Source organism: Panthera leo, chromosome A3 (genome assembly GCF_018350215.1).
Source record: "Panthera leo isolate Ple1 chromosome A3, P.leo_Ple1_pat1.1, whole genome shotgun sequence".
NCBI lineage: Eukaryota > Metazoa > Chordata > Mammalia > Carnivora > Felidae > Panthera > Panthera leo.
This window is the reverse complement of record NC_056681.1, coordinates 4,105,854-4,131,663: the sequence shown is the minus strand read 5'-3', so window position 1 is coordinate 4,131,663 and position 25,810 is coordinate 4,105,854. Positions and strand designations below refer to the sequence as shown.

Sequence of the window (25,810 nt, the reverse complement as noted above, 5' to 3'; positions counted from 1 at the left end):
TTCAAATATGGCAAAATGATAAAGGCTTAATACTTTTAGCAGTCAGCAGACATGGCGTTTGTACTGAGCAAGGTCGTGTGTGGATAATCAGAGTTTTAAGAAACAGGCTGATCCATAAAAAAAATTAAAAAAAAAAAAAGAGGCTGAAGTTGAGACTCTTGCAGTATAGTAGTTTTCATTACCATGGTATCAGGCACAATAAGGCTTTGGCTTCTCTCATGAATGCTGAAAGTAGCCATGACTTTCAAAGAGACATAGTTTACTTCTCTTACAGACAGCTGTCGGGGTAGGTACCCTGGTCTGGTATGATGGCTCCGGAGTGTGGTGGGGACCAGGTTCCTTCTGTCCTGTTGCTCTGCTCTCCTTGCCATCAGTTTTCCTGTTGCTGCAGTACAGGATGGCTGCTCTAACTCCTGCCATTAGGTCTGCATTCCAGCCAAGAGAAAAGGGGAGAGAGGAAGGAGAGAGTATCCACCCTCCCTTTAAGAACATGGTTTACACATTCCGTAGATCATGTCTTCTCACATCTTTTTGGCCAGAACTTAATTACCTGGTCCTACTTGTCTGCAAGAAAAACTGAAAAATGGAGTTTTTAAGCAGAGTGGTAACACGCCTCAGCTAGAAAGTGGGTTCTCACTCCCGAGAAAAAGGAACAGAAATAAGGAGGCGACGCACACGCTCCGCCACATGAGCTCGAGATGCAGACAGGCTGGAAGTCCAGAAATCTCTTCCTTAGAAGGAAACATTTCAGTTAGCATTCGTGCAATAATGCCTTTTTCCAGATACCGTTCACATGGTTCGATTTCTCTCTGGGCCCTGACCATGTGCCTCTCTAGGCAGCAGTAAAATCGTGTTCATGATTGTATTCTCTGTCGCAAAAATGAGTCAAATTAGAAAAAAAAAACACAGCTAGAACTTTGAAATCCTCATTGGAGAAGAGCACATTTTTGTCTGTTTATCCGCACAAGGCAGGTGATCCCGCTTCAAGGGTCTTGTTACTAAACAGCTACATTCACTCCCTCTCTCTCTGACCCTCCCCTGTTCATGCTCTGTCTCTCTCTGTCTCAAAAATAAATAAACATTAAAAAAAAAAAAAAGGGGTGCCTGGGTGGCTCAGTCGGTTGAGCGTCCGACTTCGGCTCAGGTCATGATCTCGCAGTCCATGGGTTCGAGCCCCGCATCGGGCTCTGTGCTGACAGCTCAGAGCCCGGAGCCTGTTTCAGATTCTGTGTCTCCCTCTCTCTGTGACCCTCCCCTGTTCATGCTCTGTCTCTCTCTGTCTCAAAAATAAATAAACATTAAAAAATTTTTTTTTTAAATAAACAGCTACATTCATGTTGATAAGCTTGGGCATGTGTCTTTCTTTCCTGAGCCCTTCTACTTTCAGACGCTTCTGTTTTGAACCTCTTTTGTGTGCCCCGCCCCCCCCCCCCCCCCGGATGGTAAAACCAGGCACACATTTTCCTCCTTTGTCCCCGAGATTCGAGGCACCGCAACCGATGGTGGCTGGCTTCATCTTTGTCATTTCCATTTGGTCCTCGCTGCTTCCCACCATCGCCCGCTGAAGAAATCTCACATTACATGGTGAGCTTCCGCAGTAGCTAAGAGTGGTAAAAATACCTTGCAGCTATTTACACGCAGCGTCCCATTGTGTGTACGTATTCTCCTGTCCCTTCCCGGGGCTTCCACCGATGGCCCAGGGACAGCTCATGGCTGTACCCATATGCCCCCTAAAAAGAGCATCGATATCTGTGTAACTGGGAGGGGAGAAACGCTGTGGGACACGCAGACGTGCACTGGCTCGTAACCCGGGACACTGTGCATCCCTGCAGGGTGAGGCTCCTTGCGGAGACATGGCCGAAAACATGGGTGCCTTTCATCTCCTTCCTCAGACTCCCTTCAGGCACAGGGCCCGTTACCTTCGAAATTCAGAGTTCGCCGTTAAAGAGAACTACCCCTTTAAAGAAAAACCCTTGATGAATGCAAATTGACACTAAATGGAGTTTAAGAAAATGATCAGGGTTTTTAAATATGATTATAATCAGTGAGAATAGCAGAGCAGAGTCAAATCATTATTGATCTCACTCGTGGGGGTGGGAGGGAAGAATGGCACATTAATCAGAAGAGATTTTCTGGAAAGCCTGTCCAACTGTGAGTTCTCCCTGGGGTCCGCCCCCGCTGCAGGACCCCCCTTCCAGCCCCCCAGGATGTTGGACACTTAGTTAACCCTTGATGAGCCTCCCCGGGATCTGCAGTCTCATCAAAGGGGAAAGGCTCTGTAAAGATTGTTATTTGTGATCTCGAGGAGTGAGGTGGAAAAGCGGCATATGGTTGGGGTTTGGACTCAGACTGGTCTTCACTGAGTTCATTCAACAGATTGTTTCTTGAGCACCTATTATGCGCCACTCACAGTGTTTTAGGTGCCAGAAAAAGCTACAATCAGGACAGAGCAGGGCCTGTCCCTCACGGAGCTGACTGTACTGGAATGGGGATGGGTCCAGGCCAGAGCAGTGAGCCGGTCGACACCCAGACGTCACAGCGGTGGCGGTAGGGGCAGCGCTGAGGGCAGTAGGACCCCACACGTTTGCAGCCTGAGCGTGGCGCTCGTGTTAGCAGCTCGCTGAAGCCTCTCCGCCACCCTCGCAGGACGGGCTGGGATCATCCCATCGCACAGGCGAGGACACTGGGGCACAGAGAGGCGCAGGACCTCTGCATGGAGGCGAGAGCGGACGGCCGTCCTCACAGCTATGCCATGCGGGGCTCACTGGCGGTCGCCTTCCCCTCCCCCCCGGGCATAGGCCGTGCCTGTCCATCTCCGTGAGCTGCCATCGTGGCCGGGGGGTCTCCTCCCAGCGTTTGCCTTCGAGCCCGTCTGGTGCTGTGGGGGGAATGTGCATAGCAGGGACGTGGACCCGACCGTGGGCTCTCGTGTTTCTTCCTGAGAGTAGAGCTCATCCGGGGGTCTGGACCCATGCGTGACCCATGCCGTGGTCCAGGCTCTGCCGTGAGGCTTGAAGGTCTCCATCATTTTGCACAAGAGCCCACGTTTTCATTTGCGTGAGGCCTGCCAATGAGGCAGTTTGTCTGGATGACACAGTACCCCGAATTCCGTCGAGGAAAGTGGTTGGAGAGGAGAACGGGGGGCAAGGCCTAGGTTTGCTTCAGGGCCCATCTGGGAGGAAAGAGGCCCCACGGTCACCTCTCAGAAGAGCTGCATTGTGTCATACGGGTCCTGGAGAGTAAGGGAGAAGGTGTAGGCTTCTAGAAGGTTCTTAGATTTTGTCTAGGTCTTGAGACATCTAGAGCAACAGAAGGGGGACACCACCCCCTTCCACAAAGGGCTTCCACAGAGCCACAAAGCTCTGCCCCCAGGAGACATGTGTGCACAGTCCTTCGAATAGCACCTGGCCCATTGGCCTTCTCCCCCAGTAAACCTTTTATTTTAGAATAGTTTTGGATTTACAGAAAAGTGGTTAAGATAGCTCAGAGAGGTCCATATAACCCACACCCAGTTTCCCCTGTTTTTAATTTTTTATATTAATATGGCATATTTGTTACAGCTAACCATACATTAACTATGGGTAAAGAATTAATAACTGAATTTTACAGTTTATTCAGATTTCCCTATGTTTTCCCCCTCATGTTCTTGTTCAGGCCCAGAATCCCACCCGGGACACCACGTGGCATTTATCATCCTGTCTCCTTAGGCTCCCCTTGGCTCTGACGGTCTCCCAGACTCTCCTTGTCTGTGATGACCTTGACAGTTTGGAGGAGAACCGGCCAGGTGTATTAACAGTAGGATGTCCCTGTTTTGGGATTTATCGGATGTTTTCCCCGTGATTAGTTTGGGGTAATGGTTTGGGGAGCAAGACTCCAGGGGTAGAGTGCCCTCTTTGACCTATTGTACCAAGAATGCAGGCTCTCAGCCCGACTTAACCTCAGTTGATGTTGCCCTTGACCCTCTCTGGCTTGAGGTCTGGCAGGCCCTCCATGGCAAGGTCACCCGTGTGCCCACCCTCTGACTTCTTCCCTGTAGGAACTTGGCTTCTGTCTCCCACAAGCGTCCAGCCTCTGCTCCCCTGCTCTTGCACAGCTTTCCTTCAGTTACAAGACTCGTGCAGTCTCTACCTGAACCCAAACATTACTGGAGAAGTAAATTACTTTTATTTTCCTTGAAAATGGGTGGTGTGGACTGCATAGAACCCTCACTGAGAAAATGTATGCAAGGCCTGTAATCAGAGGAGAGACACCAACCAGAAAAAACGGAGAACCATGGGGTACGTTTCTGCACTGAAACCTGCTTTAACTTTTATCATTTACCCTGTGCTATTTCACCGACTCCCATCTCTGCTCCCTGAGTTTACGAGCAGGTGGGCAGAGCCTTCTGTGCCTCAGTGACCCTCCCGATCGTGGAGCACACGTCTGATTCTCTTGCAGGGAGCACAAGGCAGGCAAGGAAGGCGACGTTCAGTGAGAAAAATGGGTAGCCTTGGGGCCTCATATATGGGGGAGAGAGATTTCTGAGGTAAATACACTAATAATTTTCTGAAACAGAATTTTTGAAGGCTGGTTTTGCATAGTGAGGTTAAATAAAAATGTCTTGAACTGACAGGAAGGATATAGGGTACTGATTTTTCGGCCTGGCCATCCGTCAGTCCGGTACTTTCTGTCTCTGTATTGTGGCCTTCTGGGTCCACTTGAAGTCCCCGTAAATTCGTTTCTCCTTCTGGGCCTGTCCCAGGTCCCCTGCAGCCCCCAGACGTTTTCCTGACGTTGCTGTACGTAACCGACGACGAACCCAAAAGTGAGCATTTGGACCAAACATTTCATTTTGTCCTTTTTCTTTCTTCTCTGTCCTCTGGCAGGTGGAGAAGGGAAATGAAAACACAAGCATCTTCCCGGGCTGTTGACTTGTCCCTTCAGGGAGCCCCCCTTGAGGGCAGAGTCCCTTCCTCTGGACAGGGGATCGTTTTCTCAGGAGCCCTCTGCCCTCTGGGGGAAAGAGACGTGGGTTTTTTTTGGCAGAAACAAAGCCAACCCTTGTCCTTTTCTGAAGTGGATGCCATTGGCGACTCCACCAGTAACGGCTGAGGGTCTGCCCTAGTTTTTTCCCTCCTGGCTTCAAAGGAGAAGAAAAAGGGGCTTATTCTTTGTCTCTCTCTCCCCTCCCTGTGTGTGAAAACCCTTGAGGGAGAAGTTACGAGCATAACAGAACTCTCGTCTAGAAAATGTCCCCGAACCTGCAATTGGTGGAGTGTGGCCGCCTCACGCGGAACTTCAGAATGCATTTCCACCTAATGCTCCTTTCCGGTGTTATTATCTGCATCAGGCCATTTCCGCGGTGCGCGTCCTTGCCGTTAGAGGCTAGCTGAGGCTTCTCACCCAGAAAAGAACCTTCCTGATAACAGACTATACCCGAAGGCCTTTTCTAGTGGGTATGGGTTAGGGGACCTTTTGGGGAGAAAAACAAATAACCTTGGGTCCTTGTATCCACAGAAGTGGGAGAACTAATGACATCAGAGAGCCTGATAATTTTCCAGAATAGCCTGAAGGTCGTCTCTTCATGGTGGCGTTAAAAATGTCTTGAAAACAGGGGATGGGCTGCAGGATGCTGGCTGGCTGTCCACGCCGGCCCCTGCTTTGCCCTTTGCCTGTGGGCTTGGCTCCTGAGTGTTTTGGAGGGCCTGTGAGCCGTGTCTCCATCAAGACCAGTCGGGGCCGTCTGACTGTCAGGGCCTTTGTGAGGGGCCCCGTCACGAGATGTCTTGCTTGATAACAATCGCCCCGTCCAGACCCCGCAGCCTTCCAGGGCGGTGCCTGGAGCCGGTCAGGGGCCGAGGTCACCTGCCCAACCTGGTACCTTCAGTCAGATGTCCGACTTTTCTGAGCACAGCCGGCCCCCCCGCCAGCTCCCCCTTTCCCTGCACCCTAAGGCGGGGTGGCCAGAGTGAGCCAATGGAAATACGGGGCACCCAGTTGAAGTTGAATTTCGGATAATGATATCTTCTTTTTCAGCTGAGTGTGCCCCAAACGTTGTAGAAGACATACTTAACGCTAAAAATGATTCCTTGCTGACCTGAGATTTAAACTTAAGCGGGCGGCCACGTTTTATCTGGCAACTGTCCCTAAGACCCTCAGAGCAGCCTTTCTGGCTTAGACCTCCCTGGGGGGCTCCACGTGTTTCAAAATTTACCCTGAACTTTCTTTCAAATCACTTTGGGGGTTCCTGCTCATTCCTGCCCGGTTTTCCCTGGGGCCCTTCTTGTGGCCGGGTTGATTTCCGGACTGTGACACCGTCACTGGATTGTCTCTTCAGAGGGATGGGAGGCTGGTTCCAGTCACCGGGCGTCTGGACCCGCCGGCGTCCCTCCGAGTGTCCCTGCCCATCTTCCCTCTGGGCCCTTGGCTCAAACGCGAGGGGTTTCCTTCTTCCCGGGGCCTGAGGCCTCCCCGCCCCACACCACAGCCGAAGGGCAGACGGGTGGAGGGGCTTGCCGGGGCCTTCGCCCACTACCTCACCGGTGGTGAAAGGCCACCTTCATTCCCTTTTCTTTTCAGAGCTAACTCGTGGAGGGAAAGGGGTTCATTTTCTCTTCTCTTTGAAATTCGTGAGGAAGAGAGCATCAGAGCTGCTGCATTCTGGCGGAGAAAATGTGCTCGGAGAAGCTGTAATCTGTAATCGGGAAGCTGTAATGGGCGGCGAGCTGCGATCTTACGTCCAGGGTACACTTCCGCGCTACAGCCTGTTTTCAGTTTTATTACGCACCTCATGCTGCTTCGCCTCGTCTCGTCCTCTCCCCCTCGTGTTTATTAGAGGCCGGGTGTGGATTCCTCTCCCCGAGAGAACTTTCATAGTAATGAAGTGTACTTCGTTCACGGGCGCTCCCCACGAATACAGCAGTGGAGGATACTCTGCAAGGGAAATGGGTAGATAGCCTTGTTTTCTCCTGTAGGAGAGGAATATTTGAGGTCAAATGGGCCGATGACCTCTCGAAAGAGAAGTTTTCAAGGTTGCCTTTGCGTAGAGAAGTTGAGCCCTCTTCAGGGTGAGAGTGTGTGGGATTCCATGATTATGAGTATTTCTTTCCGTGGCAGGCTGCCGTGGCGCTCTCTTTCTGCGCACCGGCATCCTTTGGGGTTGAAGCCCACTTGCCACTTTGTCCTGCTCTCTCCTCCCTTTTTCTCAACTTCTCGCGAGGGGCCCGAGGGAGCAGGTCTCCCAGAACCCGCTCTCGGCGCTTCCCGCCCTCCGTCTTTGATGGACGCTCGTGCAATTTTCTCATTATTTTCCTGTCAGCATTCGCAGAAACAGTGTAAACTACTTTATTTCAGAGCCATTATGTTAGTTTACCCCATGATAATTTGAGCTGTGTTACTCTGTCTCTGATTTGAATTTGGTAATAACATATTTTTAAAGACAAGTCAAGAGGAGTTCCTGAATGATTTTTTAATGGCAATGGCTTCGGTGGCAGTTTGCACCCTGCGCCCCCCACCCCCCCCCACCTTGAGTTTCCTGTCGCGGGACCTTCATTTTCCGTACGTAAGTGAGTTTTCTATTGGGAGAAAATTCCGGAGAGCTGCTCTTAACCAGCCTAGCTGACTTTTCTCCGAGAAAATGAGCGAGTGGACAGCTGTGTGATAAGGGGCGCCGGTGCCCCCACCCCAAGCCTGCCCAAGACCGCCACCAGGGAGCATCCTGGGAGCTGCTCCAAGGCAAGGGTTCCTAAAGATTGTTTGCGTGGCTTAAATTCCGTTCTTGCCCCACGCCCCCTCGGCCCCTGTAAGGTCGTTTGTGAGGAATTGTGTGTCTGCCTCAAGCTTCATCTCCCACTCCACCCTCCACCCCCCCTCCAGGTGGAATGTCTGGGTGCGATGTTGCTTGCACTCTTTTCCAGACGAGAGTCAAAGGGCGCCTTCCATTTTCTGTCAGACCATGGATTTCCTTCCCGATGTTGCTTTAGGACTGCAAAATAGATGCCTCTTTTGGGGGGTGGTGGAGTAGAAGTCTTCAGGAAAGGTGTAAAGATTTTTTTAAATGTCTAAAAGCTTGGACCTTCTAGATGGTTCCAACACGTCAACTGCTACTCTCAGAAAAAAAAAAAAAAATCGAGAAATTTGATTTCTTGATTCGTTGGGATTAAAAATGACTTCTGAGGCAGTATTCTCTCTTTTGTAGTCTCTTGTCTTTCCTTACTGTCGCCTCGGGGGTCTTACCTGTATTCTTAGGTAAGCTTTTGCTTGCTTGTGTACTGGAGCTTTTGAATTTGCAGACTGATTAGGTTTTAGAGAGGATAAAGACGCTACTCTGAGTCTGGGAGGCAGTTGCTGAAGTAGAAAGAAAAAATCCTGTACCTCAAGTTCCACATCACAAAAGGCAGGATTTCTAAAGCTGGTATGAGGACAAAAGAGTGATTTCATAGAATTCTGTGAGAATTTGGCCCACGTCTTCCTGTTTTTCCTCCTCCTCCCTTTGTTGCCTGCGTCTGAGCTTCCGCGGCACAGGGAACAGTTAAGTGCCAGTGTCCGTGGCCTTCAGAAGCAGGACAGGTCCCATTTCATCCTTCGTTCCCCGCTTTGGTCTGAAAGAACTCATCCCCTTTTATTTCTCTGTCATGATCCGTAGAAATCACGCAGAGGCTTTGGCTCAGAGAACGCTACTGGAGCCGCATTGCTACAGGATCACAGTTACAGAAGTCCTCTTTCTTCGGAGGTGGAGATCTTGAGAAAAGAGAAGCCACATTGAAAGTCTTGCAATGACGGCCTAGTCCACCCGGCCCAGGTTCTTCCATCGTGAAGAAAACCACACCTTCTTGAGTAAATTTTGGTACGAAAGTCTTTCAGGAGTGTTTGGGGGCCACTGTTCTTCTTTCCCGGTCCTCTTACTCTTAAATAGCATGTAAGAAATGCTATTGAATTCCAAGATTTTACGTTACTGGAGTATCTTAAACAGGCTCTTCCACTAGTGTTGTCTAGAAAAAGTATCTGAGTGGAAGAGGGTTTCCAGCTTTCCAAACAAACACCCACCCTTCCTCAAGAAAGCAGAGAGAACCACACTGACAGGTGTTCCCAAGGAAGAAATTACCTAAGCACCACACGAGGTAGAGAGTATCTGACTGTGCGAGGAAAACAGGGAAGTGTTCCCTCCTCCTCTTTTCCTGGGTTTCTGGTCCAGTTGACTTTTACTCATCTACAGTTTAGGGTTGAAGAAAGAGCTAGATTCTCCCTGGACATTTATCTTTTCTCCGAGACTGGGCCGAGAACGTTTTCTTTCCTAGGGTGGTTGGAAAGCCAAAGCCGATGAGGCCAACTCCAGTATTTTCTTTCTTGTCTTTGTTTCGAGTTTGACATTAGTCCATTTTTCCGCCTTCTCAGGATTAATGAAGTAGAAAAGGGAAGATTTTTCTTCCCAGCTATTATCACCGAAATGGATCAGTTTCTTCTTTTTAAGGATGCAAATCCTGGGGAAAAATGAGCTCTCAAATACCTCAGTTATATTTCGAGAAATGAACTGTCTTTTATGGACTCATTTAGTAATGAGAAGTGTTGAAAATCATAGTTCGAAGAGTAGATACTCTTGACTTTCAGTCTTGGCGTTATAGATTTCAAATGGTATTTCCAGTGATTGTATTTCCCCCGACTTCACCTCACTGTCCACATTTGCTCTCTGAATTTTAGGGACGGGATTATGGTCTGGGCATAAACTTTCAACTTAAGGATTGATTTTCAACATGACTTTCCGCTAAACATCTTCCAGGGAAAGAAACATTCTCTGAGAGGAACATCTTAAATTGATTGCCTTTCATCAAAGAAACAGAAATGAGTACCACTAAGAAAAGTAGTTTCTGCAGTAAAATATATGATTACTTGGAAGAGGCAAACTTTTAGAAAATTGCATTAGGAGAGGGAAACACTTGGGCTTGTAGTCAGATTTTCGATAAATGTATCTTTGTGTCCCTCTGCTTTCCTATCCCCCAGCCACATTCTGTCTGAAGAACCAGGCTGAGGCTTCTCGATCACATTGGCTCCTTGGATGGTTTTGTGCGGTGACATTTTAGTGGGTCCTTCGGCCGGTCACTCCTGAGTCTCAAGCCAGATGAGGTGTCCTTGTGGTATGATTCAGAACTCCTCTCCTTTCTGGCACTCACCACAATGCCAATCATTGTGTAATTATGTCCTAATTTTCTTCTCTTCAGCTCTGCGTACGTCGCAACCACTAGGTAGAATTGAGCTTCTAAATCATTGACAGTAAACCCGCATTTAATTGCAGGGTGAGGGAGCCCCTCTATTCTCTTTGTCTCCTCTACTTCCTTTCTCACCAGAATCTCTTCTTTTGAATTCTGCACATAACCAAGCTTTTAAGTGACTGAAAGATTTTAACTAGTTTTTTTTTTTTTTTTTTTTTTTTTAATCACTGACATAGTTTAGGGAAAATGCCTCCGAGGGTAACGGTTATCAAAGCAGCTGTCTTTCGTTGAAAAAAAAAAATGGAAAAGGTAAAGAGAACCTCTCTGACAGGTACTTTGTGAGATAAAAGGTTTACCTAATCATGTTGGAGGGGTAGATGGCTAAATATTATGTGAGGATGGTGATGTAATTCTCTGAAATGAAGTAGAGTAGATTCCCGCCCCCCTTTTAGCCTTTAAACTTTTGTTAGTCTGCCGTGAGTGGAGTGGGAGGGGTGGGGCTCCCGTGGTGTCACTCGTGCCCTGCTCCCTCTGTCACAAATCACCTCAGAGTGTTTTCCTCGGAGAAACAAAATGGCAGCCTGAACTCCAGGGTTCCCTCATCCGCGAACTCCCTCTCTGCCTCTCTGACGGGAGCTAATGGCTCTGTACCATTATTTTTCCTGTCAGAATTAATGGGGAGATATTCTTTTCCTAAAGCCATTAGTTAAGTAATACTGCTTACAGAATTGCTTGAAACAGGATAACACCTCCTTCTCCGGGGTGTAAATCTTAAGAAATGAAAAGACAATTGCTTAAACACATCAATTATATTCCCAAGTCTGAACTTCTTTCTCTACAGTTTCATTTAGAGTTAAGAAACTTTGAAGGTAATGGTCCGTAAAGTGAATTTTCTTGACTAAATTTTGGCACTAAATAATTCAAATAACATTAGCAATTTTTTTGTTCTCCACTTAGTTTTCCTTCCTCCCTACAATTTGTCCTCTCTTCATTTTAGAGCATTCTCTTATTGTCTGAGCGTGATTCAAGTTTCAACCTACCAAAAGATTTTAAGCATACTTTCCCACTAAATGTGTTGGTTTTTTTTTTGTTTTTTTTTTTTCTGGAGAAAATGGTAAGTGAAGTGTTCTCAAACTGATTGCCTCTCATCAGAGAAAGAGAAGAGAAATTTGAACCACAGAGAAAAGTGGTTTCTGGAAAAAAAAAAAAAAAAAAAAAAAACTTGAGAAATGATTGCTCGGAAGAGGCAAGATTTCAGAAAAAAATTAGGAGAGTACAGAAAGGCTGCAGATTTGGTTAGAGATGGAAAAATGTATTTTTCTCTCCTTTGGCAAGTCTCGTCTGTTCTCTGGCTGAGAAGCAGAACTTTCAGTACATACCAGAGTGCGAGGCTTCAGATCCCCGTCTAAGCGGGGTGTTCTGACTGAACCGACCCGACCCTTAGCTTTGCCTGGACACGCCGGGCACACCCGGGGGCTTTTCCTTATGACTTTCAGCCTGAATTTGGGGGCCAGTGTCATTATTTGTTTCTGATTTTTCTTTCAAATGAATAAAGCCATCCCATGCCTGTTGCAACAAAGAAAGCGACGTCCACATGTCCGAGGGAGGTTTGACGGTCCCCAGCCTCATGACCCCCGGCGGCAGCCAGAGGCCAGCTGATGTTCCTTGCGCCCCCACCTACACATGCATATAAGCATGAACAGACCGTGTTGGTCTCTGGTTTTGTTTTTGTTTTTGTTTTTTTTTTTTTACACAAATAGAATCATCCCATATGTAAAAATCTGCGACTTCTCTTCTTATATGTTGTGTAAAATTCTAGGCCAGTGTCGTAGAAAGACAGATAGAAGAGCGATAGATCATTTTAATAATGGCATAAAATCCCATGGTTTAGCTGCACCGCAATTTTTTTCTCTCCAGCCCTGGCTGTGTCCGTGGATGTTCCTGTGTTCCTGTCGATTGCTATTGTTTTTCTACCCCAGCTCTTTTGCTGCAGGAGACATTCTGGGTCAGTTTCCCAAAACGTGGATCAACGTGTTTCATAATTACATGTTTCACTGCGTAAGACACCACCAGAGCACTTGGCAAAAACATGTTTACTCTTCCATAGTTTTCAACGGCATTTTTTGTTTTTAACAGAAACTTCGCTTCTGTAAGAGTGAGGCCTGGGTAAGGCCTAAAGTCTTAACCCTCACTGTGGGCGGATTATTAAGCTTCATAAACTAACAGGGGGTCACAAACTGACCCCCTCCCTGGCCAAATTCAGGCTACGGGCACGTCGGTTAGCACCGTGTTATTGTTTGAAAGCGATTCATCATCCGTGTTTAAAAACACATGGAATCGACATTTCTGGTTTCTCTTGGAAAATGGACAGATGTGACCGACCGGATCCTTGGGTTCTTCATGGTCTCAGTTGGTGGAGCTCAGGGTCGGCTGCGTGCTGGAACCTGGGCGTCCCTCCGTTCCCCACGGTCCCCGGCCCCTGACAACTTGTCTCGTTTATGTTATTTGCCCGGCCCCTATAGCGTTTGAGGTCATGACCTTGGTTTAAAGCAGGGTGTCTGTGCCGTGAATCTGCTGACCTGTGGGCCAGGTCCCTCCCTGTGGGGCCATCCTGTGCACTGGCCAGCGTTAAGCAGCCGTGTTGAGAATCACTGCTTTAGACAGGTCCACAAAACCCATTTTCCTGGGGCAGTTTTGACGTAAACTTTTCAGAGTGGTCCCGGGCCATTTTCATTACGTTTCTATATTCCGTGGGCCTAACATCTTACTCTGTGAAGGCACATTGTTGAGTTCTGCCCACGACCCAGCTTTAGAGTCCCTGAAATGTTTCATACCAGCCCCATGCACCGAGTTTGGAGAAAATGTCTGAGAGGAGCAAGTGATCAAAACACATTGCTTTCATCTCAGGAACAGAAATGTAGAGACACTGTGATTACAGGTAGTTTCCGAAGTAAAAGCTTTACCTAATTACACACACATAAAAGGTACAATTTCTAACCAGCGTGTGGAGAGGCTGCACAGATCCCCGGAATGAAGGTAGCTGTTGCCTGTGTTCACTCGGGCTCTCGGCGATAGTTTCCCTCGGTGGGTTCACCATGGGGCCTCGGCAGCTAACCTCCCCCCCTCCCGTCCTCACCCGGGTCCCCCTCCGAACGTGTCAGGAAGACACGGTAGGGCTGGGGAGGAGTCTCTCCAGGGCCCTTCTCCCCATGCCTTCGCTCCCCTTCTCTGACAGGAGCTAATGACTTCTCTACATCTTTTCCCATTAGAATTAATAGAGACGTATTAATTCTTTCCCGAAAGCTATTAGTTAGGTCTTAGCGCTCCGAAATCGTGGAAACAGAAGAGTGTCTCCTTCATTCTAAGGCGTAAATCTGGAGAAGAAAAGAGAGGATGCTGAGGGCGTATCTGGCGAATGTCCTAGAGAAGAGACCTGCGTAGATAATTCTCATTTAGCCACAAGAAGATTCTGGAATAATGACACATGAAGTAGATTGGTGAGGGGCGGCCTTGGCATTTGTAACATTTCCAGTGGCACTTCTTTCATAGTCGTCTTTTCTCCTTATGTGATTTCATAATCCTGCTTTTGCCGGGCATCTTAAAGTCACGCTCTTACCTGGACACCACAGAACTTTTAACTGAAAGCAAGATTTTGAACCTCACTTTGCACTGAACACAGTTTTAGTGTATTTCCCACAATTTCTGCGTGGGAAGGACTGTCGCCCTGATTGCCTTTCATCAAAGAAATAGAAAAGAGATGAAAACCACGAAGAAAAGTGGTTTCTGAAATAAAAGATGTGTTTGTGATTAGTTAGAGGCAGACTTTGAACAGATTGCGTTAGCATGGCAGAGATACCAAGGCTCTACTTGATGAAGATGTTTCTGTGGTTCTCCCTCACGCCATCCCCCTGCCTGTGGAACCGAGGTCTCGGGCTGCCGCCCGCCGCCCACGGGCTCATGATCATTTTCTGATTGGAATCGACATCCTCCAGGCTCTGCCTGAGAGGAAGAAGTCCTGTCTTCCATCATCCTCGGCAAGATCTTTTCTCTTCTCTTTCCCTTAGAAACCAAAATTGTAGTAGGATGGACGGAAGCGGGTGAATTTGCTTGCAAAAAAATTTTAGTGCAGCGTGCGGCATGAAATAGAGACTTAGAAGATAGTGGCCGAATAATTACATGAGTGAATGATTGTGACTTTGTAGAGAGAAAACCAGCCTCGGCAGGTGCATTGTCGCAACAGTCTCACAGTGTGTGTGGTTCTGGTCTTCTCCATAGGTCTGGGTGGGGTCAGGGCTCCGTTTTCACCACCTCATGGCTCCTTCCACTTTTCCCTTCATAGTGTTGACTGCATTTTCTTGGTGAATTTTCTGTGTCATTATTTGCTGGCTGAATTGCTCCCCCATCAGACTGTAATTTCCACGAGGCGTCCGCCTCGTTTGCCACTGGATTAATTGCCTGTGTTCGGCACAGTTCTTGGCACAGAGTACTGGCTGTACTCGGGACTCCGTAAACACAGGCTCACTGACCATTTAGGCTTAAAATTTTGGGCTCCTAAATGGGCTTGACAAATACAGACTCCAGAAAAGTGGGCTCAACAAATATTTGAATAAATGAGCAAGTATCTGCCCATTTAGTGATTGCTTTTAGAGTTCTGCCCAGCTTTTGTCCAGTAACTGCAAATTTTAATTGCTAACGCATCGTGCGTCCTTCAGTGGCAGGTACGCTTCTCGACAGTTCAATCTCAGATCAGTTAATAGTCTAGGAGATCACTTCTGTGTTCTCGATGATGCATCTAGCTTGCTTAGAAGGCCACCATGATAGACGCATTTTCAGCCCTTCCTTAGGTACAATTTCAGAGCCTTTGGACTCCAGATTAATGGAATTTTTGGTGTATTGGGGGAACCGAAGGAAATGCCTCAAATTACTTCCGTTTTCAGATAATGATATTTAAGTCATATGTCTATTGGCATTTTTTTAATAAAGCCCAGGAACTGAGGCAGTGGGAAGAGGGTTGGCACTAAAGAGGTCTACGCTTCTGTTGTGAGTTTCATCCGGCTGCTTCACTCCATTTTCTTCCTAATTATTTTACAGTTTCTGGTAGCCTTTTCAAGATGGCTAAATTTAAATTTGCTACAACGTTTTTAAGCAGTCTCTTCCTCTCACCGTGGCTTGGCAATTATTTCTGAGGGAAATTATTAAAAGCACAGCCTTTAATCAAGGGGGAGAACAGAACGGCACACAGAGCTCAGATGAGAGGTGGTTTCTTAAGGAGATTCATGTGATCGTGCAAGAGCGGTCGGGTTTCTGAAGATTGCGTTAAGACAGAGGAGTCCATAATTTCGGAAGATGGAGGAAGTGATTCACAGAGCGACGCTGTGCCCTCAACAGGATTACATTCTGTGCTTTAACATTTGGCCAGGGCGCTACTTACTTTTTGGAAAGGGCCATGCGTTTAAAAGCAAGTTAGCCTCCTTCTTCAATAATCCAAATTAGTTTAACACACTTCAGTGACATTATTTGGGCATTTTTCACAATTATTAAAGATAACCGACTTTTCTCCGTAGACCGGAGGTCAAAAGCAAATTAAATCAATGGATTTTCTTCCTTCGCTTTCTCGGATGAGTCAGAAAGCATCGGTCGAACGCGCACACGGCCTTTCCGCTAAGCTTCAGAACCCACACAACCTGCTGAGAAGACATTTGGCCAATCTGATTATTTTCTCTATACTAATTGGTTTTCCTTCTTCATTGAATTGAATGAATTGCCTCGTTGTTTTGTCACTGTGGGGACACAGCTTAATCCACTTACGGTGGGGTGCTTATGCTTTGGTAAAGTACAGGGCTAGAGGAACGTTTATCATCGTTATTATCCTTCGGTGATTCTTCTTGGGGGAGAATGAAAATCTAGCTTGGATCCATCCGTCTTCTCCGCTTCAATTTCCACTGCTTTTGCTAGCCATCTCTTCTGGCAGCTGGATTACCCCAGCGAGCTCTACTGTCCGCACAGTAGCCACGTTGGTTTCTTCACGGCGGATGTGGAATGACATCTGAACCCCTCCACGCGGCTGCCTGCGCCCCACGAGACCTGAGCCCCGGTGGCTTCCCCACCCTCACTTTGCCTCCTGCCCCCTGCCCACCACCCTTCCTCCAGGGTGCCCTCCCAGCTGGTTCCTTAATCCCTCGGGCTTCCTTCCTCACCCCACATGGCCTCCGAGGGCTGGTTCTTCCTTGTCCCCAGGTTTCATTTCAGAGAGGCCTTCCGCAGTCACGTGGAACAGTCACCCGCCCACCACTGTCTGTAGTGTGCCGCCATTGTCTGAGACTCTCCGTAAGACCCCCGTTTACCGTGACTCTCTGGAACGTGCTTGCCTCCCCTGTTTACTGCCAGTCACTGTCACAGCCACCTGGTTGTATTTACTGTCTGTGACATCCCCACCCTGTGTTCATTTCTTTCCTGACCCCCCGGCACAACTGTAAATTACCAGTTGACTTGTCGTTTCTCTTCCCCGTCGGAGCGGAGGCTGTTGGGGGCCAGGGCGCCTTGGCCCGGCTCTCCAGTGCTTCGGGGTTGAGCAGCGTGGTGCCCGCTTCATCGAATGGGCACAAGACGTGTTTGTGGAGCAAACGAATGGAATGCCAAAAGCCTGGTTCTGTGTCGGGTGCTCCCGTGAAAATTGTATTACGGGAAAAATTACTGCTTCCTTCCCCAAGCCGCTGTACTTTCCTATAGATTTTCCAAGTTGATTTGCTCAGGATCAATGTGCTTGATAATCTAGTGGCCTACCCCTCGAGATAGAAGAGGTAGGTCTGTACTTTTTAGGCAGGAGCTTGGAGGACTCCCTGCATAGAAGCCAACCCGAGAGTTCGGAAGACCCAGAGAATTCCTTTAGGGTTTCCCGCTCGAATGCGGCGACCAGATGACCCTGCAGGGCGGCCCCAGCTGACAAATTGCACATGTAAAGAGCTCCCAATCAGTTGTCGAGCGCCTGTTTTCTGAACGTGGACAGGTATTAAGATTGCCGGATACCTCAGGAAAGTCTTTCACGTGAAAGAGAAAGATAAAAACAAATGAGAACAAAAGGAACTTGGGAGAGAGAGACTATGTGTGGAGAAGCAAACTTCAGCATTAACAGCAGGGACAGCAAGTCGTCATTAATTTTGCCAGTGATACAACGGAAGACCCTGGAGCTCTGAAGTGATAACAGGGCTCTCTACAGAAGGGAGTCATAATGGGCTCTTAGAAATTAAATCTACAGAAGGGAGTCATGATGGGCTCTTAGAAATTAAAAAACATGATCGAAATAGAAAATTATGAGTTGGAATAGAAAGTTGAAGGAATTCTCCCAAAAGTAAAATAAAAAGACAGCTAGGAAAGAGAGAAAAGAGAAGAGAAAGGAGGGTTAGACAAGGAAACCCAATAACTCACCAAGAACAGTTCTAGAAACAGAGAAAAGATGAAACAGAAGGAGAATAAATATCAAAGAAATAGCAACTCATTTTCCCCAAACCGAAGGACAGGATTCAGAATGAAAGGTCACGTTGAATGCCCAAACAATGAATGAAAATAGAGCCAGTTCCATAGAGACACTGAACAAAGAAGAGTCTAGGAGTTTCCAGAGAGACGAAAAACAAAAAGGTTTTGCCCAAAGGATCATGAATCATAAATCAGGTTGGCTCCAGACTTCTTAACGACTAGAATTCAGTGGAGCCGTGTCTTGGGTTCTGAAAGATAATGAATTCTAATTCAAAATGCTGTATCCAAACAAGTGGCAGATTAAAGTCTAAACAATTTTATTTCACGCATCCTTTCTCCTGAAGATGCAGGGAGGGTTGCATTAGGAAAGCAAGGAAAAAGAAGTGTGGGGCCCCAGGAACCAAGGAGGTGAGGAGAATTGCCACAGTGGCATGAAAGGGGGTCCTGGGGCATAGCCACACATTGGGCCCGGGGAGCAGCAGTCCCCTGTAGGCATTTCAGAGAATTTCCAGAGAGATCTTTCCAAGGAAAGGAAATGAAACCCGTAGACAATTGAGAAGGAGGTAGGAGGAAGGTTTTAGTAGTGGGTCTACAGAAAACTGAGCACAATTTAAAAAACAAGGTAATTATTGACTCCAGGGAAAACCGTGTTGGCCAGCAAGGCGTTGTCATCACAGTACATGACGTGGCTCGGCAGTGAGAGACATGGTCCCGAGCATGTGAACACCGAATGTTCTCCTAAACGAAACTATAACGTCATAGTTATGTAACTGTTGAGACGGGGTGGCAAGTGTGCCTACGTGGCGGGGCATGAAGGTTCTGGACCGAGGGGGCTGGAGGAAGGGATCGACGCTCCTGTCCCCCTGGGAGAAATCACAGACTGTCCTCCAAACTGGAAAAAAGAAATCACGAAGTGGTGCTATGAAGCATGTTGTTAAAAGCGAGGGAGATAAATATCAGAAGAATGCAAAGTGGGAAAAGGTGAGTGGGTGGGCAGGCGTTGCTGTTTTTCTTAGTAAGTTGACAGATTCAACTTTTTGAAACTCTGTGCCTATATAACTTAAATAAAATGGAAGCAAATTGGAAAGTGAATCACATGTTTCTGTCTGGTGGCCCAGCCATTCTGGAATTTTTTTCTGATCTCGTCTCATGTTGTAAGCCATCCTGCCTGCGATTCTGTGGTCCTTTTGACCCGTATCCCAGGCCAACATAGCAGACAGAGGAGAGAGTAAGGGTGAGGCCCTTGCAAGGGAGCTGCTGTTTTGCAGATGTTATCAAGGCCCCATCTTTGTGCCCCTTTCCCCACCCAGATCACAGCAATAACCATCTCACGACAACAGCAGCACCAAAACCGACCTTGCTTTCCTGCTGCCCAGTGCTCAGATGGACACAGAACCTCATACACCATATAGATGGAGATTTCTACCCTTGACCCCGGATGCATGGCCAGAGACTTCAAGCCAGTCTGAAGTGAGCCTGAACAAACGTGGCCAGGAAGACGGCTCTGATAGAAGAAAGACACGTGAAATACATATATATGTATATATGTGTGTATATATATATACACACATATATACATATATATATAGTTTGGGGATTTTTCTGCCTTGGGAGTTGGTTTTGCCATTGCTTAGACCTTCTGTTTGTGTGAAGTGCCTCAAGGTCAACGTTCCTGCACACATTGTGGGGGATGAGGGTTGACGAGCTCATCAGAGTGGGTGATGAAGGCAGAGTCCTGGGGAATCACCATTCGCTGATGTTTTCCGGTGTCTATAAATGTACCTCCCCATTTTAGGTCTAAATCTGCGAGGGGAGCCATCTCGCACCGCCTCAGAATCGCCTGTTTGTTGTGGGCACGGAGAGGAGGAGGAGGATGTCCCCAGACCAGCTTCCGGAAGCTTCTCTCCCAGCACCAGTTCGAGGGCCGGCAGTGAAATGGACCAGGTAACCGTGAAGGGGGGACCGTGGTTCTGAGCTCACTCTGTCCATCGGTCGTGTCGATGAATGGCTCTCCTTCCCTGGTTGCTGGCATCCCGTGTGGCAGAGCTCGCCCCGCTGCCCGGCACACAAAGTCTGGCAGGTACACAAACACCTCCAGACACCAGGCACTGAAAGAACGGGGCCATCACTAAAAATCCTAAATATGCTTTTGAATTTGTACTTGAAGAGGGTAGAGAAGCTGTCGCGCTGTGGGCATCTCCGTGACATGACGTCACCGCCAGGCAAGGTTGGGAGGGCCGTGGGCTGCAAGGCACAAAGATGCTAATCCAGACCACACTTCTAGAAATGCTCCTGTGGAAAAACCTAAGTACAGGGTGCTATGAAATAGCACATCTACCTCACGAGCAGTGGTAGCTTAAAATTGGATGTGCAGGACTGGAGAGGGACTGGAGTGATGTGGTTTCTCACAAAGTCAGATAACACACAGCAATCTCAGCGACCTGTTTTGTGTCAACAGGGAGTTTTACTCGAGTTACTGCACCAATTAGTTATTAATGGGAACTGATTGAGGACATCCTATTGAAGTTCACGCTCGATAAAGAATCATTAGGAACTCAGGACCTAGTTTCATTGAGGACCACGTTTCTGACCACAAGCTTTTGTTTTTGTTTGTACCAATTAACCACCGCCCCCCCCCCCCCCCATTTGTTTTCCTTTGCACTTTCCTGCAGATTTCGGCACCTCCCAGTGGGCGTGGTGACCGCTGCACGCAGAACACTGCCTCCGGGTCGGGACCGTCTGAGCGCTCTGACTCCTGCGTGGCCATGACTACTGACAGCCTTCTGTCTCAAGGCAGAGGTCCTGGCGTGGGAACGCCGGAGACACGCCCTCCGCCCACCCGGGAGCAAGTCTCGGTGGATCTGAAACCGTACATTTTCTCAGATACTCAAGAGCCTTCTTCCCTTGGGTCCAGAGGAACCCCTCTCCGCCAGGATGTTGCTACCTCTGTGCCTGCCATCTGTGCTCTGGGGGAGAGAGTAGGTCACACAACCCTGGGACTTCACAGCGCGGAGCCACAGGACCACAGAGCGGCAGGGGAGGCTCTGACGCAAAGTCCCCCAGATAGAAAGGCTATCGCCGCGGCCGTGTCACCATCAGTCTTGCCAGGGAAACCTTCATGTGGGCAAAGAAGGTCAGGTTTGCTTCTGTTGGGGTCAACTGGAAAGACTCATCTGGAAATGCCAGCACCAGGTTCAGCCAGTTCATACCAAGAGGAAGGAGAACACAAGACATTTTTTCCCACTGGGGGACAGTATGGGGGTGGGGAAATGGTGGTCCCCTGCCCTCCTTTAGGAAATGAGAGTGGGAAATGTCAAGTCTCTGGATTAACTTCCCTAAAGGAGTGTGTGGTTCCTTCTAAGCCAGGGCAGCCCAGAGAATCCCCTGAAGCCCCTTCGAAAACTGTCAAGAGGCGGGGCCTGGAAGGACTCAGGAAGCAGACGCGAGTGGAGGTCAGCGACACCAGCAGCGATGATGAGGACCGGTTAGTGATAGAGATGTGAGGCTTCTGATGTCTGCAGTCAGAGACCGCATGCTGTCGGGCTGGCAGGAAGGCTGAATTCTGTTTCGCCAAGCACCTCCATGTTAGGAGAGCCATTTGGGGATCTTTGCAAGACATCCCCAGCCGGCTCCAGCCTCCCTTCCCCAGATCCCCCGGCGGTATACCAGGCGCCGGGCAGGGCAGGGGTCGCAATGGAGCAGAGCCTAAGAACGCCTGGCGCACGGTGACTGTGCTGGACTCCCAGCCGCGTCCTCTGCATTGGCCCCCGCTGCCTCTTCCAGTCACGTGGCATTAACCAGGAGAGCCACAGTCACAGTCGACTCGTTTACGTATAAGTGAACCCATAGACTCGAGTCGGCCGACTTCCTCCATCAGTAAGCTGAGGGTTTGCTTCAAAGGTGGTAAGCATGCTTGGGTCACTGGGGTAGCTTGGCAGAGGAGGTGGGGTATGACGTGGGCATCAAGATACTTCTGTTCACTCTAGAAACGAAATCGAGATGCATTAAAAAAACTGAAGTTGGGCTAGAATAACTTGCGTCCTTAGTGGAAGTTGTAAATATCCTTCAAAATGCCTATGATCTGGTGAAATGCCGATTGTCCTTAAATGTCACCCAAGTGGTCAGTGCTTACCTACGATCCTACAGCAAAAGTATGTCATGCTTTCGGGCCCGGTGCCTTTTGTGCTGAGGCCTCCGAAACCCTCGGTGTTTTTAGCTCTTGCAAAGGAACGCCGTGTTAAAAGTTGATAGAACAGTCTCTGGAATGAGTCATTTTTTGAGGGGGAAAAATTCACTTATTTTTCTCTGATTCTCTCTGTCATATTGTGCTCTGAGCAATTTCAATTAGAGGGGTACATTTTAGTAATCTGTACAGCTTAAATTGATGCCTGCTCATCGTGACGGGAGCCTTTTAGATTTCCTCCAGAAGCTTCAAGGATACAAAACTAATTGGAGTTTTGACGCTGTTTTACATCTCGGTAATTTTATTTTGGGGGCTTGGTGTTACTTTGCTGTCAAATTAAATCAGCCTCTGTATTGTGCAAGTCAGAACAGTACAGATAAAATTCCCCAGTATTCCAAGCCAGCGCACCCCTGTGCAGAACAGAATAGCTGATCTACGTCAGCCAACTCAGTGAGCAAAGCCTCGGATTTACTGTGTTTTACTGTGTTCCTCTCCTTCTCCTTAAAGAGGAGAGGAAAAACTTAACCGAGATTTATACTGCTGCATTTCGATAACATTTTATACCTTCTTTTGGTGTGATTTTGTACCATTTGAAACGCACAGCCAAGCTCTTTTGGCTTAGCTGCGCTGTGACGATGTTTGTATGACATCCCGTATCCAAAGCGGCAGCACACAGGCGCGAACACGCTTTAACGCGTCCTTTCCTGGGCCTGAGGGTGGTCGTTTCAAGGACCGTCATGTGACTTTTCCAATTTTAGGGTTATTCATAGAAAACTTCAATGCAGGACCAGCTTCCCCTGGTGGCTTAGCACGTGTCTGTGGTCATTTCAGGTGCGCTCATAAATATCCAAGTGATTTCAAGCCCAGCCAGGAAAAACATAAGAAGGGAGATGAAAGGATGCCAGGCATTCATTTTGTGTACTATTTGTTTCTTCGTCGTGTACTTTTTAAGCCAAACAAAAGTGATGTGGTGATTATCTACCCTCTGAATTACCCGTGCTCCTGTAATGAGAGAGGAGGTCTAGGAGAGTGGTCTGAGTCTTGGAGGGAGAGAGAGTGAGGGCCTGACCTTGTCCTCAGTGAGCTGGGAAATCTTGGGTAAGACACGTGCCCTCTCTGTGCCTCAGTTTCTCCAGCTGAGAATGAGGGTTAGACCAGACGAACTGGATGCATCTCCAGCTTATGTGATCTCCTTGGGAGATGAGCTCTCTCTCCTTTACCTCTGGGGGTTCGGGGGCTCAGAGGTAGCCCCCATGGGGAGGGGTCCCACACACAAGACATTTGGGTGGAGACCGGGGAGAACCGAAGCACGAACACCTTCTGCCAAGTGTTGCCCTAAAGAACGTGAGCTCAGAGAAGCTCCGTACGATTTTTTTCCCCCGGAGTTCCAGATTTTGGGGGTGCAGTCATTCAGTGTACAAGTCTGGCCGATGATTCAAAGATTAAAAGCAAAACCAGAACGCGGCTGTGTGAGGGGAAGACAACATGTCTAGAGGCTGGCCTGAGTACTTTGTCTGGGGAGGCACTGGTCAGGGGAAGAAAACCATCTTCCAGATCCTTCTTTCCTGGTGGCTGCTAAGCTATCTGCAGGATCGCTGTTCTAACTCATTAAAGTCACAGCTGCAAATCACACTGACCTCCAGCTGGTGACGGAAGCCCTGTCCTTCTAAGAGCCACCATTGGCGGCTGCCACGTCCCACCCTCGATCAAATATGGCGGAACACTGGTTCCATCTCTCTGCCTCCTCGTGTCTCTTCCCAAGGTGAGCCGGTTGCCAAACCATCCTGTCAGCTGGTCATTCAGCTGGCAGGTGGCAGTGTTTGCGAGTGCGCCTTACTTTGTGTTAGCTTGAATTTGTGAAAAGCTACATTCCAGTGGATTAAAAAACAACAACAACAAAGTATTTTGAATGACTCTAGCGGAATTGGCTATTGGAAATCATCCTAAAACACAATTTTTTTCAAATAAAGAATCCTTTTATAAAGCCCCAATAATCTCTGGTTTTATAAGTCTTAGCTTTCCTATGGGGTTTTCATAAAGAGAAATGCAACACCGGGGCTACCTTTTGGGGATAACATCAGCGATCTGTATCACTGCTTTGGGTTATTGAAAATAAAATTTCAATGTTATTAATTGATAACTGCTGCAGTTTTTACTCTTCAAGTGCATACTGTGTAAAACAGATTGACTTGAGAACAAGGCAAACTGGAGTTTACAGATCAGGGATGCATTCCTGTCTCTCCCCAGGGCTGTTACTTTTATTGTACCTTTGGGTCAGGGTCTTAAGTCAATCGGTGCTCAGCTTCTTCCACAGAGAATAACTCTAGGGACTCTGGCAGAGACTAAAGTCAAGTGCACCTTCAACTCCTTGCTGTTGTCTCAGGGCAAGGTATCCAAGTGCCATGACCCATGATACTCAAGACTCACCACCAGACTTACCTCTGCGGCTTCACCTACACCCGGCCAGACACCCCTTGTTAAAGATGCGTGGAGGAAAGAGGTTTCACCACCCCCCCCCACCCCCCCACCCCCACCCCCCCCCCACCCCCGGCAGCCGGTACTGTTAAGTGACTCTTAAAGTCACCCGGTGTTTAACAGGCAACCCAGATGCTCCTTGTTGTAAGGCACGATGGAGGACGACTCATGCCTCCTGTCATTCATAACCTTCGAGATTCTGGATGAAGCTAATATCCCTTTGACTCACAACCCAGGAGAACCTATGGTTCATTTGCCAAGGGATTAAAAAAAAAGATGGCGGAGGGGTGCCTTTAGATTCTCATCAAACCTTGCCAATAGCATGATGGGTCACTGAGGGCGAGTTACACTTCCCCTTCCTAAAACCCCTCCTTTAAGGCTCAGTTGAGAAGAGTAGCCTTGCCAGAAAGCATTGCGACCACAGTTCTTGGCATGAAAGATGAACGACTTGGAGCCTTATGCCAAAAAGAATTTCCTTGCATTTACATTCATTACTTAGAATGATCACATTATTCATTTTTTTCCCCGGCATAGAAATTTGCATCTTGCACAAAATCTGCCTGGTGCAGCAGATTTTCATAGTTATGGAAACTGTCATCATTATTGGAATGTGCTGCTGCTCAACTCTCCAGACATAATTTAATATGGTGAGGAGAAAACGGTCCGCCTGGCTCTGTGGCGGTCACATTGCTGCAGCCGCAGCAAACAGAACTGGTGGATTTTTCCTCGCTTCGGTTGGGATTCCCATAGTTCTTGTGAGGGAGCCTCTTTGGCTTTTGAAACACTACGTTTCTGGATATTTAAGCACAAATTTCCTGCCTTTATCTTGCAGAATTCATTAACTGTAGGTGTCAGGACCCAGAAAATCTCGTGTGCTAGATTTGCACCTGTACAGTTCTCTTCTCCCATGCTTTGTACTTCTGTGGGCATATGTATAATTTGATCTGAAGAAGCCTAGGAACATTCAAGTGTGGTGCTTCACCACTGGAAGAAAAGGAGCCAGGAAAAATGGTCTCTGTCACTTGGAGCCCTAGAGGATGACTCAGAATCTTCTACATGCAATCAGTTGTTCAGAAGTTGCTACTCTTTTTGACTGTTCGTAATCAGGAAAGCTATTGGCTTCTTGGTTGGTTGTTGACATTTATCTTCTTCTTTATATGGTTAAGTTATTTTGTTTTGATAAAAATAAAATTGAAAAGAAAAACGTCTCGTGTGATTTGTTAACATTTTAACCCAAACGACACAGGCAGTATCCTGTATGGATTCGATATCTGATTATTCCCAAGTAGTTACCCAGACATCCTGTCCGCCATATTGGTATCCCATTCCACTCAACAAAAGGATTAGGTGATGGCGAATCCCCATATTTTCTTGTGCTGCTTCCTTTTCCCACATGGCTCATTTGTCGTAGTCTGCCATATTTTAGACTTCTTAACTTAAAAATGTGTTTTTAAATTCTTAAATGTAGCTAAGTTTTGAAGCCACATGAGGGCAC

At 47.8% G+C, this 25,810-nt stretch overlaps 1 protein-coding gene across 8 annotated transcripts in view; it reads left to right on the top strand.

Annotated features, from left to right (window-relative positions):
• ZNF831 (zinc finger protein 831) overlaps positions 1-25,810 on the top strand; it is a 125,661-nt gene that overhangs the window by 81,684 nt on the left and 18,167 nt on the right. For 6 of the 8 annotated variants that reach the window (XM_042930526.1, XM_042930525.1, XM_042930529.1 and 3 more), the window contains 2 exons: positions 19,453-19,601; positions 20,330-24,350. In XM_042930526.1, coding sequence (XP_042786460.1) covers positions 19,453-19,601; positions 20,330-21,160 — 980 coding nt within the window. In that variant the 3' untranslated portion in view covers positions 21,161-24,350. Of the gene's footprint in view, positions 1-19,452; positions 19,602-20,329; positions 24,351-25,810 lie in introns of those variants that run through there. The other 2 variants (XR_006200333.1, XR_006200334.1) reach the window with 2 other exon arrangements.